Source organism: Panthera onca, chromosome D3 (genome assembly GCF_046562875.1).
Source record: "Panthera onca isolate mPanOnc1 chromosome D3, mPanOnc1 haplotype 2, whole genome shotgun sequence".
NCBI classification, from domain to species: domain Eukaryota; kingdom Metazoa; phylum Chordata; class Mammalia; order Carnivora; family Felidae; genus Panthera; species Panthera onca.
This window is the reverse complement of record NC_138350.1, coordinates 40,018,708-40,038,415: the sequence shown is the minus strand read 5'-3', so window position 1 is coordinate 40,038,415 and position 19,708 is coordinate 40,018,708. Positions and strand designations below refer to the sequence as shown.

The window sequence follows — 19,708 nt, the reverse complement described above, 5'->3', positions numbered from 1 at the left end:
AATTTCATGGAGTTGGGCATCTAGGTGGCTCAATCGATTAAACATCTAACTTTGGCTCAGGTCATGATCTCACAGCTAGTGAGTTTGAGTCCCGCTTTGGGTGAGCTCTAGCCCCACTTCGTGTGAGCCTTGCTTCTCTCTCTCTCTCTCTCTCTCTCTGCCCTCACTCACTTGCACCTCTTCTCTAAAGTAAAATAAAATAAAATAAAATAAAATTTCATGGAGTTTAAAACTACTAAGTCTGTCTTTCTTTGACACACACATTTTTTTTTATTTAAAAACCTTTTTTTAATGTTTATTTTTTTTTTGAGAGAGAGAGAGACAGAGAGACAGAGTATGAACGGGGGAGGGGCAGAGAGAGAGGGAGATACAGAATCAAAGCAGGCTCCAGGCTCTGAGCTGTCAACACAGAGTCCAACGTGGGCTCAAGCTCACAGACTGTGAGATCAGACCTGAGCCAAAGTCAGACACTTAACTGACTGAGCCACCCAGGCACCCGTTTGACCCATACGTTTTAATGTCTTTATCTTTGTATTCTTTGTTTCTTTTTCTTTTTTTAATGTTTATTTCTTTTTGAGAGAGAGAGAGACAGAGTGCAAGCTGGGGAGGGGCAGAGAGAGAGGGAGACGCAGAATCCTTGTATTCTTTTAGTTTTGTTTCTCCATAAGACTACATATTTATTTCTTCATTTGAAACAAATCAATCTATATGTACACACACAATGGTACATGCATTTCTGCTTTTGTAAATTATATTAAATTTCTTTCCTTACTGTTTTTGTCAGCGACAGGCGTTCTGCCTTCTCTCGAATTGCAACTTTCCTTGACTTCTTCTCAAAAGCTTCCTCCTGGTGAAGACTGGACGTAGACTCTTGGGATGCCGTGGACCGTTTGGATACTGCAGAATGTTTGGATACCGCGGACTCTTTGGATACTGCAGAATGTTTGGATACCGCGGACTCTTTGGATGCTGTAGAATGTTTGGATACTGCGGACTGTTTGGATACTGCAGACTTTTTGGATGCTGTGGACTGTTTGGATGCTGTGATTCCTTCTTCACTAGCAAGAAGATTCCTTTGGGCTATATAGGCAGCAGCTTCTTTAATTCTTTCTTCTTCTGTATCTGTAATTCCACTGACATGTACTTGACTAAAATACAATAAGAGCAAAATATAGATATTATGGATGGCAGTGACAGGATTGTCCAACTTTTACTAAGTTCAAAGTACATTGTGACAAAGAAAAACTTGGTAAATCAGGAGCTAACTGTTCACATACAGAAGGGATCACCACCTTAACCAGTAATGGTAACAACAATAATAATACCTATTATGGCCATAGTGTTGCCAAATGCTTTTTATATATATTATCTCATTTTATGTCCACAACAACCCTATGAGGTAAAGTGTATCATTCCTATTTTAGATATATAGTAACAAGGCTCAGAGAGATTAGGTAACTTGCCTCAGATCATTTCATTGGTTTTTTAGAGTGTTTAAATATGATTGAGTCTATAAGAAAAGACTTTCCTTCTAGAATAGATGATATTGTAAAATGAGATATCGCCTGTGTGCCTGTGATCCTGATATAAGACTATGTGCTTGATCTGGATTCTATAACTGAGTTGATGTGATGCATTGCTCAGAGCTGTTGCATATATAAATAAATTCTAAAGTTATGGGGAGGCCTCATGCCTACTGGGTTTCTTTCTAAGATAATAAAAGTTATTTGGAGGTGCCTGGGTGGCTCAGTCAGTTAAGCATCCGACTTCAGTTCAGGTCATGATCTCACAGTTCGTGGGTTCGAGCCCTGTGTCGGGCTCTGTGCTGACAGCTCAGAGCCTGGAGCCTGCTTCCGATCCTGTGTTTCCCCCTCTCTCAGCCCTTTCCCCACTTGTGCTGTCTCTCCCTCAAAAATAAATAAACATTAAGAAAAAATTTTAAAAAGTTATGTGTGTGTGTGCGCGTGTAAACATATTTAATGAGAGCTTTTACGTATGCTCGCACATAGCCCTGATAAGAAAAATTGACCAAATTTGCATTTGAAGTGGTGATATTTATAAAAGTGACTTGTTTTTATTCATAATTGACGATGATGGCAAGTGAATGGTAACATCCCAAAATGCTTTATAATAGAAGTTGTGCTATAATTTATTAATGTTGTTAAACATATTTAGATGATTTTTAACCTCCTTCAATACCTTTGTTGTCAACCCCAACAGTGAGGAAGTATCATGATCATATTGAAGATTTTCTTGAAATCGAGTCTCCTTAGGCCTCTGAAGGCTGAATTTTACCTTTGATTTTTCTTACAAGAATAGTTACTTAAAATTTAAGCAAATACTGGCATTATGTTTATAAGTTCCTGGTACCTGAATCTGTGTAGTTTGCTGAAAAATAGGGCTCAACATTTGCCCAAGTTTGAAATTTCTCATGGAATTTTACTAAAACATCTGATAAGATTAGTCCACTTTGTTTCTTACTAAACTTAGTGGTAAATTTTAATTTCTTTTTCCTTATCTCTATCTTTCCAAATATTAATAAGGTAATATTTACTAACTCAGTAACATATACACTATAATTTAGGTAGAGAAAAAGGAAGATGGAAGATTTTCAGTTTAGAGTCTTGACATAATTAGCTCTAATTTTTTTTTAATGAGATAGGAAGTGAATGAATTAATAAGTGAATATAAAAATCATCATGAGAATCTGCTTGGAATTCCATACAGAAGTAAATATATAATAGAGAGATTTGAAATGAGCTTTGTAAAATGATTCAATATATATAATAATAGATTATATTCAATACTAGCCTTGCCCTGAGTTGAGACAACTCTTAAGTAAGAGAACTTTAAGTTTGAGCTCACATTATCTCTGACAGTAGACATGTTGACATAGTTCCAGAGAGCAGAATGAAGTCCTGGTCTCTTGCCTTCTCTACTGCAAATAAGCTAAACCTCAGGAAGACTATAATTATTTCATAAGAGACCTCAAATACATTTAGGAATATTTTTTTCACCCAGGACACCAGGGGTATTTTTCTTTAAGTAAATATAAGTGTATGTCAGTGATAACCCTGCTATAATCTGGGTACAAGAACAAGAATATGATGCTGATATGCTGACAAAAATAAACTACTACAAATTTAAGATGAATTTAAAACCTCCCCAGTACTCGATCTCTGATGGTCTCAACTCAAAAATCTGCCAGTGACACAAAGTTAACTCAATTTATCTGAGAACAAGAATTGAAATAAAAAAAAAAAAACACTTTTTTTAATGTTTATTTATTTTTAAGAGAGAGACACAGAGAGACAGAGCACGGGGGCAGGGGGTGGTAGGGAGAGGCACAGAAAGAGAGGGAGACACAGAATCTGAAGCAGGCTCCAGGCTCTGAGCTGACAGCACAGAGCCCTATGCAGGGCTTGGACTCAAGAACCTTGAGATCATGACCTGAGCCAAAGTCAGACACTTAAGCGACTGAGTCACCCAGGTGCCCCAAGGAGTGAAATTTTAAAGTGCCATCCAGAAGAAATGGTATTTCCCAGAAATACATTATAATTGCAGAGTGCATGTATGTATGTTGCATCGGCCAATCCCTAGAGGACTCTTGGCTCTTCCACTGCCAGCCATGTCACTTTCAGCAAGTCATTGAGCCTTAATTTCCTTGTCCATAAATTGGTATACTAATACCTCTCTAGGGCTGCATTGAGGATTTAGCAAGATAGTCTACATAAAGCATGTAGTATGATTCCCAGAAAATAACAGGTACTTAACAAAGGTTCATTTCTGTCCCATCCTCTTAGATTAATACTGTCAACACCAGTAGGAAGTGTTATTTTCAACACAGTAGTAGAATACAGGACATGGCTCCATATTAAAAAAACAAAAACAAAAACACTGGAAATAAAACCCAGAAGATAATTTTTTATTTGCATTTTCTTTTATCACTGTTTGTTTTGTAAATTATCATTTCTTGAGACTGGCCCTGAGGAGACAAATTGGTTTGATTTAGGAGAAAGAAGGCACTGAAAGTAAGCAGCTTCATTTCATGTGGTAAAGAGATGGAGAGGTATGCCATGCAGGTTCATGATTAGTTAATATGCTTTTTAAATATATTTTTTTAAAACAGAGTGGGAACAAAGCAGAAAATAAAACATTCTACTCCTCTAGCCTAGCCATCTCCTATAAAGAATATCAGTGTATATTTTTTTTTTTTTTTTAACGTTTATTTATTTTTGAGACAGAGAGAGACAGAGCATGAACGGGGGAGGGGCAGAGAGAGAGGGAGGCACAGAATCGGAAGCAGGCTCCAGGCTCCGAGCCATCAGCCCAGAGCCCGACGCGGGGCTCGAACTCGCGGACCGCGAGATCGTGACCTGAGCTGAAGCCGGACACTTAACCGACTGAGCCACCCAGGCGCCCCAGAATATCAGTGTATATTAAACTAACTGTGAAGAGGCCAAGCCTGGGCAAACATACTTAGCAACATACGTATATTTCAATGGAAAGTTCACATTTTTTTTTTTTAAATTTTTTTTTTTTAACGTTTTATTTATTTTTGAGACAGAGAGAGACAGAGCATGAACGGGGGAGGGGCAGAGAGAGAGGGAGACACAGAATCGGAAGCAGGCTCCAGGCTCTGAGCCATCAGCCCAGAGCCCGACGCGGGGCTCGAACTCACAGACTGCGAGATCGTGACCTGAGCCGAAGTCGGACGCCCAACCGACTGAGCCACCCAGGCGCCCCAAAAGTTCACATTTTTTTAAAGTTTATTTATTTTTTGGGGGGTGGGGTGAGGGGCAGACAGAGAGGGAGAGAGAGAATCTCATCCAGGTTTCATGCTGTCAGCATAGAGCTGAATGCAGGCCTTAATCTCAGGAACCATGAAATCGTGACCAGAACTGAAATCAAGAGTCGGATGCTTGACCAACTGAGCCACCCAGGCGCCCGGGAAAGTCTACTTTTAAAAAAATCAGAGGGGCGCCTGGGTGGCGCAGTCGGTTAAGCGTCCGACTTCAGCCAGGTCACGATCTCACGGTCCGTGAGTTCGAGCCCCGCGTCGGGCTCTGGGCTGATGGCTCGGAGCCTGGAGCCTGTTTCCGATTCTGTGTCTCCCTCTCTCTCTGTCCCTCCCCCGTTCATGCTCTGTCTCTCTCTGTCCCAAAAATAAAATAAACGTTGAAAAAAAAATTTTTTTAAATAAAAAAAAAAAAAATCAGAGATATCAGGGGTGCCTGGGTGGCTCAGTCAGTTGAGCATCTGACTGAGGCACAGGTCATGATCATACAGTTCTTGGGTTCGAGCCCCACATTGGGCTATGTGCTAACAGCTCAGAGCTTGGAGCCTGTTTCAGATTCTGTGTCTCCCTCTCTCTGCCTCTCCCCTGCTCATGCTCTGTCTCTCTCTCAAAAATAAACACTAAAATATAAGAGATCTCAAAGATATCAAAGAAAAAGCTATAAATAGTATATTACTTATCCCATTACCTTCCTAATCAGAATCAGAACAATTATGACATCAGTATCTGAAACAATTCCAAAAGGAACCGTCAGAGAAAAATAGGAAAAACACAGGGAAATGGAAGAAGGTCACCAACAATGGCAACCATGTCATTCCTACTGAATTTCCTGATGGCATTTTGCCCTTCATTTTGAATATAGCCTTAGCTCTGTGGATATAGCTCTCCATTCACAGGAAAATAAACAGGGAAGGCTCTGAAGGTTCCCATTAAATTTTAATTTGGTGTCTTAAACAAGTTTCAAGGATCTTCTCTATATTAAAATCATTCCAAAAAAGTTTGTATTTTTTAAAACACACACACACACACACACACACACACACACACACACCCCTTTATGAACATTAACAGCATTAACGGACTTGTGATTTAGTGATTATTTTGTTTGAGTTTGCCTCACAATACATAGTAATCTGTTTTACATTAAACAAATATAGCACAGGCATTCAAATTATGATGCCTTTCTTAGTCTACCTTATCTAAGGTTTTTTTCTTCCTAATGAATAACAATTAAAATCACACTGTCAGGGCACCTGGGTGGCTCAGTCGGTTGAGTGTCCTACTTCCACTCAGGTCCTGATCTGGTGGTTCATGGGTTCATCAGGCTCTGTGCTGACAGCTCAGAGCCTGGAGCCTGCTTCGGATTCTGTGTCTTCCTCTCTCTCTGTCCCTCCCCAACTCTCGCTCTCTCTCTCTCAAACATAAATTAACATTAAAAATTTTTTTTTTAAATCACACTGGCAACCACAATAGTTTCCCTCTACCTAAACATAACATCTGATTTTTTTAAAGTTCATCAAACACTTTATGGTTTCAAACCTTTCTTTCTATTCTACCTATAGTGACTATATATAGTGTTCAATCACTAGCATCCAATGCTCTCCTTCTGATTTCAACCAGTTACATAATGAGAACTAAGTTCCTGATCATTCTCTTCTGTCATGTAGCCATCCTAGGTGGTGGCAGATTTTCACAATGAACACATCTCCCTCAGTGCAGGGTGCCAAAGTTCCTCAGAGCTTTCTCAAGGAAAGTTTCTCAAGCTTTCTCAACATGGTTCAACAAATGTTAGTTGCAATTATTATTACTACCTGACAACACCTACTCTTCACTTTCTAATATTTAAAGCCAGGAAGAGAATACATACATACCGTCCGGAGAAAATGGGCACCATATAGTCACTTGGCAGATTTTCCTTCTCCTCCCCAGACAGAAGGCTTTTCTTGGCTCTCTTCGGTTGGGGGCTCAACTTGGATGAATAATCTTCTAACATCAGACTGGAATCTGTAAGTCTGAAACAAAACCCCTAATATTAGATAATAACCAAAAATTGCACTGAAAATATTCAAAATGCTTACAAAGGGAAGTTTTAACTTGGGGGGAGGTTTCACAGAATCCTAGATTTCTAATATTATAATATCTTTTATCTTTAGAACTCAAGTGGAGTGAGAAAGTCCTCAAATAATGCACTCTATATAGACACAAGAGAAAAATAGGTCTATGGTAATTTCATAGCTTTTTCCCCTTTAAATTTCAAGGGAAAACAGCAGTGCTTTTGTAATAGTTCCAAATACTCTTTGCTGTTAACATTCAAATTTTAGGCAATCTATAAAAATGGTTTTATCCAAGTCTTTTCAGGGCACTGATAAAATGCAAAGTGTTCTGGATAGGGAACCATTCTCCCTTCCCCACCAAACCATTTTGATGGAGGACCCCTAGGTTCAACTTTGAGGCTTTTATGTAGTATAGACAGACTCCTCTGTTAGAAGGAACACAAGTTCATCAAACAACAGTTAATATCTTTTATGTGAACACACAGTGTTGAGCAACTCAGACAATGATAGGGGTGTGATAAAGAAATTTCGTCAGTTCTGTTGTATACAAAAATGTGCTCATGCACGCTGGTGCTTTTTGAGGTAGATATTATTCTAATAAAAAAATGTATTAGCATGGTGGAAAACATGAGAGAAGAGGTTGCACCTAGAGAAAAGGATTGATAAAACTAAAAGTACAGTCTTTAGGAGCACCTGGGTGGCTCAGTCAGCTGTACTGACAGCTTAGAGCCTGGAGCCTGCTTCAGATTCTGTGTCTCCCCCTCTCTCTCTCTCTCTCTCTCTCTCTCTCTCTCTCGCTGCCCCTCCCCCACTCACTCTCCGTCTCTCAAAAATAAAAACATTTAAAAATTTTTAATAAAAATAAATAAATGCACAATCTTTATGTAGCTCTTGAATGAACTGAAATGCATTTTCATTCAAATATATAAAGTGGTCATAAATTTCAGGAGTTCAGGAATCTCTCAAATTAATCCATGGATTCATGTTAAAAGCCCCTGGTCTACATTGTAATGAAAGATATCCACAATAGGGACCTCTACCAGAACTGTGTGTACTATCCTTGTAATTTGAAATAATTCTAAAACAAAATGTTAATACTAAAAAGTCCCCTTGTCCACAGAAAATTTGGGGGAAAAGTGAAGCCATGTGTGTGATGTGTCATGGGAAAAGCAAGCTGCCCAGTTGAAACAGAACAACTTTCCAAACCATCCAAACCTGACCTTTTCTCAATCTTTAAGAAGCATCAGGAAAAGCAAAGAGATGACCTAAATCAAAGCAGAAGACAGGCCAAATGCACACATAGTGCAAAATGAACACATAATAATGCAAGCAAATCTATCCTCTGCTAAACAAGTAGCACCGAATCACAGGGCTTCTAGCGAGTACAGAGGTGGGTGCAGTGGCTCTGGGCCTGGGGGTACAGGGTAGGCTACTGTCTTTGATCCCCAGACTGGAGTGGCAAACTTCTTCCTCTCCCACTAACTAGCTCCTCCCCTAGGGTGAATAGCTATGTCCTAGTCTATGATCAGCATTAAAATTAAAGGTTAGAACTTTGAATTCAAGCTTGTGGATTGGTTACCAATTGGAAGGCTGAGTGAAATTTGTTCCTGGCTGCCTGTTCCAGGCAGCAGCAAAATGACTGCATTCTATACCCCCAGTAGATTACAAAGTACAGGCTGTGCTAATGCAGGTCTAAGTTTAAAGTGCTATTTTCCTTCTCCTCTTTAATTAATTACCATGCAAAATAAAATTAATTTTAGAATTTAAGAGTTACCTTTTCTCCTACTTATACATTTGCATTTTTCATTTTACTCTTGCTTTTCTTTTTAAAAAAATTTTTTTAATATTTACTTATTTTTGAGAGCGAGACAGAGCATGAGCAGGGAGGGCAGAGAGAGAGGGAGACACAGAATCCGAAGCAGGCTCCAGGCTCCGAGCTGTCAGCACAGAGCCCAATGTGGGGCTTCAATTCTCAAACCGTGAGATCACGACCTGAGCCAAAGTCAGATGCTCAATGGAATGAGCCACCCAGGTGCCCCAACTCTTGCTTTTCTATTTTTGCTCTTTTTTACTTTCATTCTGTCTATAGTCATTCTTATGAGATCATATTTTCAACATTTATCTACATCAAAATGGCTATGATTTGTCATTCTTTTTGTTGTATTGTTGCTCCTTTTTTCTGTCATTTTCTCTTTAAGATGATTTTTTTTAAAGTAGGCTTCATGCCCAGCACGGAGCCCAACATGGGGCTTGAAATCACGACCTTGAGATCAAGACCTGAGTTGAGATCAAGAGTTGGATGCTTAACCGACTGAGCGACCCAGGTGCCCCTAAGATGAATCTTTTAAATGATGCACTTATCACATAGAATGTACCTGAATGTCATTATTCCATCTTTACAGATAAATCACAGCAGCTGGTTTTTAATATTGAACTTTATGGTAAAGATTCATGGCACTATCATCGATCTCCTGTCATATGTTATTTGGAACAAAAAACTTCACAGACAGCATTATGATGTTTTGTATTACATAGTATTATTTAGAAAATCCAGGCATGCCTAGGTGGCTCAGTTGGTTAAATGTGTAACTCTTAATTTTGGCTCAGGTCATAATCTCATGGTTGTGAGATGGAGTCCCACATGGGGTTCAGCACAGAGCCTGCTTGGGATTATCTCTCTCTGCCCTTGCCCCACTCATGCTTGCTCTCTCTCTCTCAAAACTCAAAAAAAAAAAAAAAAAGAAAAAGAAAAAGAAAATCCAAAGTACTTAGGAAAAAATCTTTGTTACGTTCTTTAAAGTTTCTTCAAGCTTTTAAATACTAATAATATATAAAAAGCATGTGAGGGATTAGATGTTAAAATACTATGCCAACTGACTACTTAGCAATAACTCATTTACTGAAGATAGCAAACAAAACTAAATCAGAGAAACATCAAATTTTAAGGAACTGACTATGTCATAATCAGTCCAAATAGTTATTTGAAGAAAACCATCAATAGTCTATCTTGTTATGATCCGTGAACACTGAAGTCCAACATCTTACTCTATTGAATTCTGAAGCTGAATGTTTTTACAGGAGAATATTTTAAGTAGAACATGTAAAATTTAAATTTCTTTGAATTTAAATCAAAAGATGAAATAAGGTTTTGCTAACCTCTTGGGTTTTTACTTGTATCTAAATATTGAAAATAATCCTCTATCTTACAAGTCCATTTCTGAGTAGACACTAAACTTGATATGCATGGATCTATTTGGGTGTTTTCTAACTATTAAAACTACAATTAATGTTCTTTATGTACTCAGCTTAAATCGTGAAGCTTTCTGAATTTCCATTTATGGAGGCAATGAAATTAAGCAATGGTTAAGGATTGATTTGTGTGTGCATACGTGCACACACACATCTATAACTGTGTCTATATTTTGGCACTCTGCTACCAATTGGGGTATGTCCTGTTAATATGCCTAAAGTTAACAGAATTTAAAGAAATATCATGGTGTGTGTGGCATCATCACATCTACAACCAGCAGCATCACAGAAAAGCGATGTAGCCAAGCTCTCTCCGGAAATATTTCAGGAACTCAGAAAGAGGCTTAGACCTTCATCTAATTCAAATACTGAACAACAACCAAAGACAACATTCTGCTATTACAACTTCATAATTATGCTTTACAGGAAAATAAAAAACAAAACCACTTATAGGAAGATATCTCAAGGATATTTATAACAGGCTCCTCATTTTATATTTGGAATACACAGAGTGTCTTTATAACTTGCCCATGTTCACACAGCAAGTTGGTAGTGCAAGAAGGACTAGCACCCGTCTAGGTCAGTGTTCTTACCACTAGACCAGTGGTCTCTAACTTTTGTGACTGAGTACTCCCGATCCAAAAATATTGGGGGCATGCCACTTATATACGTTTGTTTATTTGTAAGTCCTATGCATATACTACTATATAAATAGTCTCACTCACTCTATGAAACATTCAATCAATAGAAACATTTTAAAGACCAAATCTGATGTTTTTGAAAAACTAGTAGTGCTAACTAATATTTCTTCCTATGCTTCCATGGTTTGCCTTTGTGGATATCCCACTTTGGAAACCATAATACCATATCACACTGCCTATACTGACTCCCATTGTGATTTGCTATTCCTTAATTTATTCATAGATCATGAAATCATCACAGTTCAGTTGAAAATATAGCCTTAAAAAACTCGTTAGATTTTACATGAAGTAAAATCAGTTCCTTAAAGTTATGTTTGTAATCATCATGTAATTTGGGGAAACTGTCCTAGTTCTCCAGGATGAGAAACTTTATTTATACTTACATTAAGTAGGGATCTGCTTACTGGCTATAGTACTTTCTGAAAATGTGATAACCTATTGGCATGTTGCAGAAAAATGATGGGCTGTAGGCATTGTCTTCTATTGACACTGCTCCCAAAACTAGCCTCACCCATCCCTATTTGCTCAGGTTATACTGCATTATTACTTGATCTTTCCCACTGCCTATGACCACCCATGGAGAGGGATAGTCTATAATCTTTGTATCCATACTCTATCCACTTTGTATCCACACTGTGCCTGATGATGTTCAATAAATGTTTATTAAATGAAGTGAAATCATTCATTCCTGTATTTACCCTAGCTCAGTGATTTTCAACCTTGGCTTCACACCAGAATCTGCTGAGGAGTTGTTAAAAATGACCAATGCAGAGGTGGGACTTCTAGTATGGTGGAGTGAGTACTTCAGCAGTTACTCTCCCACAAAAGCAATGATAAAAATGGATACAAGTGTCAAAACCAACCCATTCAGGGCTCTGAAAATCAACCAAAGGCATACACAAAACTGAGAACTAGTTATTCATAAAAAAGCCACTGAACTTTAGGTATGAACAATGGAAATATGGCATTCTGCCTAGCCCTCTCTCCTCCCCCCTCCCTTAGCTCAGTTTATAAGGTAGTTCTACCAAAGTAGAAAAAGGCATGACAATCAGAATGTTCACTGCCAGAGGGGGCTGACTTGATTTGCAGCAGGGTATGATAAAACTCCATATCCAGAAGCACTGTGGGAAACACTAGCAATCTAAGTAGTAAACAAACAAAGGAAGACCAGAAACTCAGTTGGCCTCAGGTTCCAATCATGGTTAGGACAAGCAGCAGACTGGCATATCAGCCAGAAATTTAATATATGAAATTTATTGTCAAATTGGTTTCCATACAACACCCAGTGCTCATCCCAAAAGATGCCCTCTTCAATACCCATCACCTACCTTCCCCTCCCTCCCACCCCCCATCAACCCTCAGTTTGTTCTCAGTTTTTAAGAGTCTCTCTTATGCTTTGGCTCTCTCCCACTCTGACCTCTTTGTTTTTGTTTTTTTTTCTTCCCCTCCCCCATGGGTTTCTGTTAAGTTTCTTAAGATCCACATAAGAGTGAAAGCATATGGTATCTGTCTTTCTCTGTATGGCTTATTTCACTTAGCATCACACTCTGCAGTTCCATCCACGTTGCTACAAAGGGCCATATTTCATTCTTTCTCATTGCCATGTAGTACTCCATTGTGTATATAAACCACAATTTCTTTATCCATTCATCAGTTGATGGACATTTAGGCTCTTTCCACAATTTGGCTATTGTTGAGAGTTCAGCCAGCAATTTAATAGGAAGATCTTGGAAATAAGACTACCACAGGGGGCCTTCAAAAGTTCTCCATATGCCTGCATAGAAAAAACTGGAGAGGATGCAAGCTATCCACACATAATTGGTTGACTAAGCCTGTGTCCATGTGCAGAAGACAGATAAGAGAGTCTAGAGTAAGCAAAGCCAGGAAGTATGTATTCAAAAGTTACCTGAACTTTAAAGAATTTTTTATTAAATTTTTTAATGTTTACTTGATTTTGAGAGAGAGAACACAGGTGGGGAAGGGCAGAGAGAGAGGGAGACACAGAATTTGAAGCAGGCTCCAAGCTCTGAGCTGTCAGCACAGAGCCTGACATGGGGCTCAAACTCACAAACCGTGAGATCATGATCTGAGCCAAAGTTAGATGCTTAACCAACTAAACCACCCAGGTGCCCCAAGTTACCTGAACTTTAAATGTGCTCACCAATATACACCCAAATCTATTGCCAGAAAGTGAACTCTTTTGTTTGAGCACAATGTCTGGCCACTCATTTACAGGTCATTAATCTATGCACACACAAGTTGATCCCTATGAATTTAGGCTTAAAAATGAGAACAATAATTTAAAAGACATCAGCAGTCACACAGTGCTGGTAAACAGACCCTATAAGTACATTTAGACAAGTTATTAAACAATACCAAAGCACAATGGCAAAACATTTAAGGGAAAATTCAGAATCCAGAATTACTACAATATATTTTTTAACATGTCCAATTCTAAACAACAACAAAAATTATGGAACATGCCAAGAAATAGGAAAATGTGATCCACACCAACAGAATAAAACAGTAAATAAAAACTGTCTCTGGGTACACTCTGATGTTGGATTTAACAAAGACTGCAAAGGAAAAATTATAAATATGTTCAAAAACTAAAAAAGGAAACCATGTTTAAAAATTAAAGGAAAGTATGACAATGACTCAAAAAAATAGAGAATGCCAACAAAGAGAAATTATAAAATAGGATCAAATTTATTCAAGGAGCGCCTGGGTGACTCAGTCAGTTAAGCATCTGACTTTTAATTTCAGCCCAGGTCATGATCTCACAGATCATGAGTTTGAGTCCCATGTTGGGCTCCTCACTGACAGTGCTGAGCCTGCTTGGGATTCTCCTTCTCTCCCTCTCTCTCTGCCCCTCCCCCACTCTCTCAAAATAAATAAATAAACTTTAAAAATAAATAAATAGATAGATAATAAATTGTTAAAGGGACTCAAAAAAGATTTTAGATAGAAGAATAAAGAATCAGTGAACTTGAAGATAAAAATTATCCAATCTAAAAAACAGGTAAAAGAATGAGTAAAACTTTTAAAATTTTCAGAGGTCTGTGGGACATCATCAAACATTCCAGTATATGAGTAACAGTAATATCATAAAGAAGAGAGATAGAGAAAGGGTAGGAAAATATATTTAAAGAAATAATGGCTTAAAACTTTCCAAATTTGATGACAAGTATTACTCTATGGATCCAGGGTGCTCAACAAACCCAAGTAAGGTACACACAAAAGAGACACAAACCTAGATAAATCATAGTTAAACTGTTGAAAACCAAAGTCAGAGAGAAATCTTGAAAGTAGCAAGGGTACAATGATTAATCACATACAGGAGAAAAATATATTAATGGTTGACTTTTCATCAGAAACAATATATCCCAGAAGGCATTGATATCATTGACCTATTTAAGTTCTGAGAAAAAGTTAATATCTGTATCAAGGGGCACCAGGGTGGCTCAGTCGAGTGAGCGTCCCACTTCGGCTCAGGTCATGATCTTGCAGTTTGTGAGTTCGAACCCCACATCAGGCTCGCTGTTGTCAAACTATCAGCATAGAGTCCACTTCGGATCCTCCATCCACCTCCGGCTGCCCCTCCCCCACTTGCAAAAAATAAAAATAAAAAAATAAAAGAATTCTATATCCAGAAAAACAAAAGCAAAAATAAACTATTGGGTCTATACCTAATTAAAATGCTTTTGTATTGTAAAGGAAACCATCAACCAAACAAACAGGCAATCTTTTGAATGGGAGAAGATATTTGCAAATGATATATCCAGTAAGGGGTTAATATCTAAAATATGTAAAGAATTTATACAACTCAACATAAAAAAAAAAAACTGATTAAAAATTTGGCACAGGATCTGAATAGACATTTCTCCAAACAGGACATACAGATGGCTCAAGAGATGTTGAGCATGAAAAGATTCTTTTTTTTTTAATTTTATTTTTTTAATTTAATTTAATTTAATTTATTAATTTAATTTACCAAATTAGTTAGCATATAGTGCAACAATGATTTCAGGAGTAGATTCCTTAATGCGCCTTACTCATTTAGCCCATCCCCCCTCCCACAATTCCTCCAGTAACCCTCAGTTTGTTCTCCATATTTATGAGTCTCTTATGTTTTGTCCCCCTCCCTGTTTTTTTTTTTTTTTTGCTTCCCTTCCCTTATGTTCATCTGTTCTGTGTCTTAAAGTCTTCATATGAGTGAAGTCATGTGATTTTTGTCTTTCTCTAACTGACTAATTTCGCTTAGCATAATACCCTCTAGTTCCATCCACATAGTTGCAAATGGCAAGATTTCATTCTTTTTGACTGCCGAGTAATAGTCTATTGTATATATATACCACTTCTTTATCCATTCATCCATCGATGGACATTTGGGCTCTTTCCATACTTTGGCTCTATTGTTGATAGTGCTGCTATAAACATTGGGGTGCATGTGCCCCTTCGAAACAGCATACCTATATCCCTTGGATAAATACCTAGTAGTGCAATTGCTGAGTCGTAGGGTAGTTCTATTTTTAATTTTTTGAGGAACCTCCATACTGGTTTCCAGAGTGGCTGCACCAGCTTGCATTCCCACCAGCAGTGCAAAAGAGATCCTCTTCCTCCACATCCTCGCCAACATCTGTTGTTGCCTGAGTTGTTAATGTCAGCCATTCTGGCAGGTGTGAGGTGGTAGCTCATTGTGGTTTTGATTTGTATTTCCCTGATGATGGGTGATATTGAACATTTTTTTTATGTGTCAGTTGGCCATCTGGATGTTTTCTTGGAGAAGTGTCTATGAGCATTAAAAGGTTCTTAACATCATTAACCATCAGGGAAATGCAAATTCAAAACCACAAGATTATTGCCTTACACCTATCAGAATGGTTAGAATCAAAACGACAAGAAATAACATGTGATGAGGATGTGGAGAAAAAAGAATCTTTGTAAATTGTTGGTGGGAATGTAAATTGGTACAGCCACTGTGGAAAACAGTATAGAGACTACTCAAAAAATTAAAAATAGAAATACCACATTATCCAGTAATTCCACTATTGGGTATTTAACCCCCCCAAAAATGAAAACACTAATTCAAAAAGATACATGCACCTCTATGTTTACGGCAGTATTATTTATAATAGCCAAGATATGGAAGTACCCCAAGTATCCATTGATAGATGAATATATTAAAAAATTAACTTATATATAATATACATATAATATATAATGAAATATTAATCACCCATAAAAAAGGATAAGATCTTGCCATTTACAACAACATGGATACACCTAAAAGGCATTATGCTAAGTGAAATAAGTCAGACAAAGACAAATGCCATGCGATTTCATTTTATGTGGAATCTAAAAAAGCAAAACAAACAAAAAGCAGAAGCAGACCTATAAACAAATATAAAAAACAATCTGATGGTTGGCAGAGGGAAGGCAGGTAGGAGGATGGGCAAAATGGCTGAAAGGGAGTGGGAGATACAGGCTTCCCATTATGGATTGAATAAGTCATGGAGATGAAAGGTATAGCATAGAGAATATAATTAATGGTATTCTAATGGTGTCATATGGTAACAAATGGTAGCACTTGTGGTGAGCACAGCATAACGTATAGACTTGTTGAATCACCATCTTGTACACCTGAAACTAATGTGGCATTGTGTATCAACTATACTTCAATGAAAAAATTCTATATCTAATAAAACTATCACTCAAAACTGAAGTCAAAGTGAAGACATTCCCAGACAAATGAAAACTGAGAGAATTCATTGCTAGCAGACCTGCCTTACAAAAAGTGTTAAAGCAAATCCCTCAGGTTTAAAGAAAATGACACCAGGGCGCCTGGGTGGCTCAGCCAGTTTTGTGTCTGACTTTGGCTCAGGTCATGATCTCACAGCTCTGTGAGTTCAAGCCCTGCATCGGGCTCTGTGCTGATGGCTCAGACCCTGGAGCCTGCTTCGGATTCTGTGTCTCCCTCTCTCTCTGCCCCTAACCCACTCGCATTCTGTCTCTGTTTCTCTCAAAAATAAATAAACATTAAAAAAAAATTTAAAGGAAATGACACCAGACAGTAATTTGAATCCACACACACACATACTCTTCTTTGTGAAGAATACCACAAAGTAAATATTTGGATAAATGTATTTGCATATATACATTTCCACTCTCTTCAATACTTTGAAAGACATAGATTGCATAAAGCAATAGTTATCATACTGCATTGCTGGGTTTATAATATTAATTTTAATATATATGACCATTGTGCAAAGGACAGGGGAGGAAATGAAGCCACATTGAAGCAAAGTTTCTCTGTTCTACCAGTATTAAATTAGTATAAATCTGAAGTAGAATGTGGTAAGTTAATATGTGCACTGCAATTCCTAAAGCAATATCTTTTAAAAAAATGTAGTTAAGAAACAAGGAAATTAAGTGGTACACTAAAAATGACTATTTAACATAAAACAGGGCAATAAAGGAGAAATAAATGAACAAAGGATATGAGATATACAAAGGATATGAAATATATAGAAAAAAAACCCAAAAGTAGCAAACATAACACCAACCATATTAGTAATTTTATTAGATGTGAAGGGATTAAAAACTCCAAGGAACAGCAGATATTGTCAGAATGGGGATTTTTAAAAATCCAATTGTAGGCTGCTACAAAAGCCCCATTGCATATCCAAAGACACTTAGGGGCCCCTGGTTGACTCAGTCAGTAGAGTATGGGACTCTTGATCTCAGGGTTGTAAGTCTGAGCCCCATGTTGGGTGTAGTACTTCTTTTGACAAAGAAGTAGAAAACTTGTGTATTGAAAATGACAAAACATTATTATGATAAGTGAAAAAAGATCTGAATAAGTAAATATTCCATGTTCATGGACTAAAATATATTGTTAAGAAGGCACATTTTCCAAAATTGTTCTACAGTTTCAACATTATTTTTTTTTAATTTTTTAACATTTGTTTATTTTTGGGAGAGAGCATGAGTGAGGGAAGGGCAGACAGAGAGGGAGACACAGAATCTGAAGCAGGCTCCAGGCTCTGAGCTGTCAGCACAGAGGCCAATGCAGGGCTCAAACTCACAAACTGTGAGATCATGACCTGAGCTGAAGTCGGATGCTTACCGACTGCGCCACCCAGGCACCCCTCAACATGATTCTCATCAAAATCCCAGCAGATTTTTTTCTTTGTAGAAACTGCCAAGGTTATCTTAAAATTTATACAGAAATGTGAAGGAACACATAGGCAAAAGATTTTTTGTAGAAGAGGAACTGAGTTTGAAGACTTATATTCACCGATTTAAAACTTTTTATAAGTAACAATTTTAATTAATTCATTTTTGATAAAGGTGCTAAGGAATTAAAGGGGGAAAGAAAACCTTTTCAACAAATGGTGCTGGACCATTGTATATCCATATGTGAAAGGATGAACTTAGAACTTTACTCAATATCACATGCGTAATTTAATTAAACATGCATCAAATTTCCTTTGTTTTTATATCTTTTATTTTAAAAAAATGTTTAACGTTCATTTATTTTCAAGAAACAAAAAGAGACAGAATGCAAGTGAGGGAGGGGCAGACAGAGAGGGAGACAGAATCCGAAGCAGGCTCCAGGTTCTGAGCCATCAGCACAGACAGCGGGGCTTGAACCCACAAACCGTGAGATCATGACCTGAGCCAAAGTCAAACACTTAACCAACTGAGCCACCCAGGCACCAAAAAAATGGATCAAATTTCTACATGTAAAAGTGAAAATTATAAAACTCTTAGAAGATAAGAGAAACTCTTTATGATATTGAGTTAGCCAAAGAGTTCTTAGAGATAACACCAAAAGCATGATTCAAAAAGAAAAAAAAAGGAATGAATTAAACTTCATCAAAATTGAAAAGTTCTGGCCTTTGAAAGACACTGTTAAGAGAATGAAAGGAATGAGAGAAAATATTTTCAAATACATATCTAATAAAGGATTGTATGTAAAATATTCAAATAACTCTGACAACTCAATAATAAGCAGAAAAAATCCATTTAAAAATATGCAAAAGAAAAAAAGAAGCAAAAGGTTTGAACAGGCTTGTCACCAAAGAAGATATATAAATGGCTAATGAGCATATAAAAAGATGGTCAACATCATTAGTCATTAGGTAAGTGCAAATTAAAACCAAAATGAGACCCCACTACCTACCGACAAGAATGGCTATAATAAATAAGACGGAAGGTAACTAATGTGGATAAACTGGAATTCTCATACATGGCTATGGGAATGTAAAATGGTACAGTCACTGCAGAAAACAATTGAATAGTTTCTCATAAAGTTAAACATAAACTCAGCATGTAGCTGATATTTTAGAAGGTGCTGGAGAAAGGTAACTTCAAAAATAGCCTTTCAAACTGTGTTATATGTAACAGTACCACTGAAATTTTCACAGGTTTATTTTTTAACTTTCCTTAACAACTTGATTTATTCAACAGATCCTATAAACATATTTATTCATATTCTACTGTGTGCAAAATACTGTGCCTGACTGGGGTGGGAGGGAGATATAAAGAGAAATTAAAGACCCTTGCTTTCTCAGAGCTTTACAACTTATAGGGGAATAAATGCTACCAGGCCTGACATGTCATATAATGTCCATCAAGGAAGAAAGCACAAAAGGACAGAAGGAACACAGGCAGATACGCAGAAAGAGCAGTGCAAACAAAAGTTGAATTCACAGGCTTGAGAGACAACTTCCGTCTGGGGTTACCAGGGAATCCTTTGTGGAAGAGCTGGACATTGAAAGAGGGGTAGGTCATCCTGGGATGACACAGTGGTAGGTGCAAAAGCTTCAAAGTAAAAGCTCGATTTTTATTCCTGACTTATGTATGTGTCATCGTTAGACTTTACTGAGTGGTCACAAAAG

General features: G+C 37.5%; 1 protein-coding gene across 2 annotated transcripts in view; it reads right to left on the bottom strand.

The window, feature by feature from the left end:
- MYOM1 (myomesin 1) overlaps positions 1–19,708 on the bottom strand; it is a 140,175-nt gene that overhangs the window by 105,612 nt on the left and 14,855 nt on the right. For both annotated transcript variants that reach the window (XM_078435390.2, XM_078435389.2), the window contains exons 3-4: positions 6,670–6,810; positions 773–1,148 (exon numbers count right to left, since the gene is read on the bottom strand). In XM_078435390.2, coding sequence (XP_078291516.1) covers positions 773–1,148; positions 6,670–6,810 — 517 coding nt within the window. The remainder of the gene's footprint in view (positions 1–772; positions 1,149–6,669; positions 6,811–19,708) is intronic.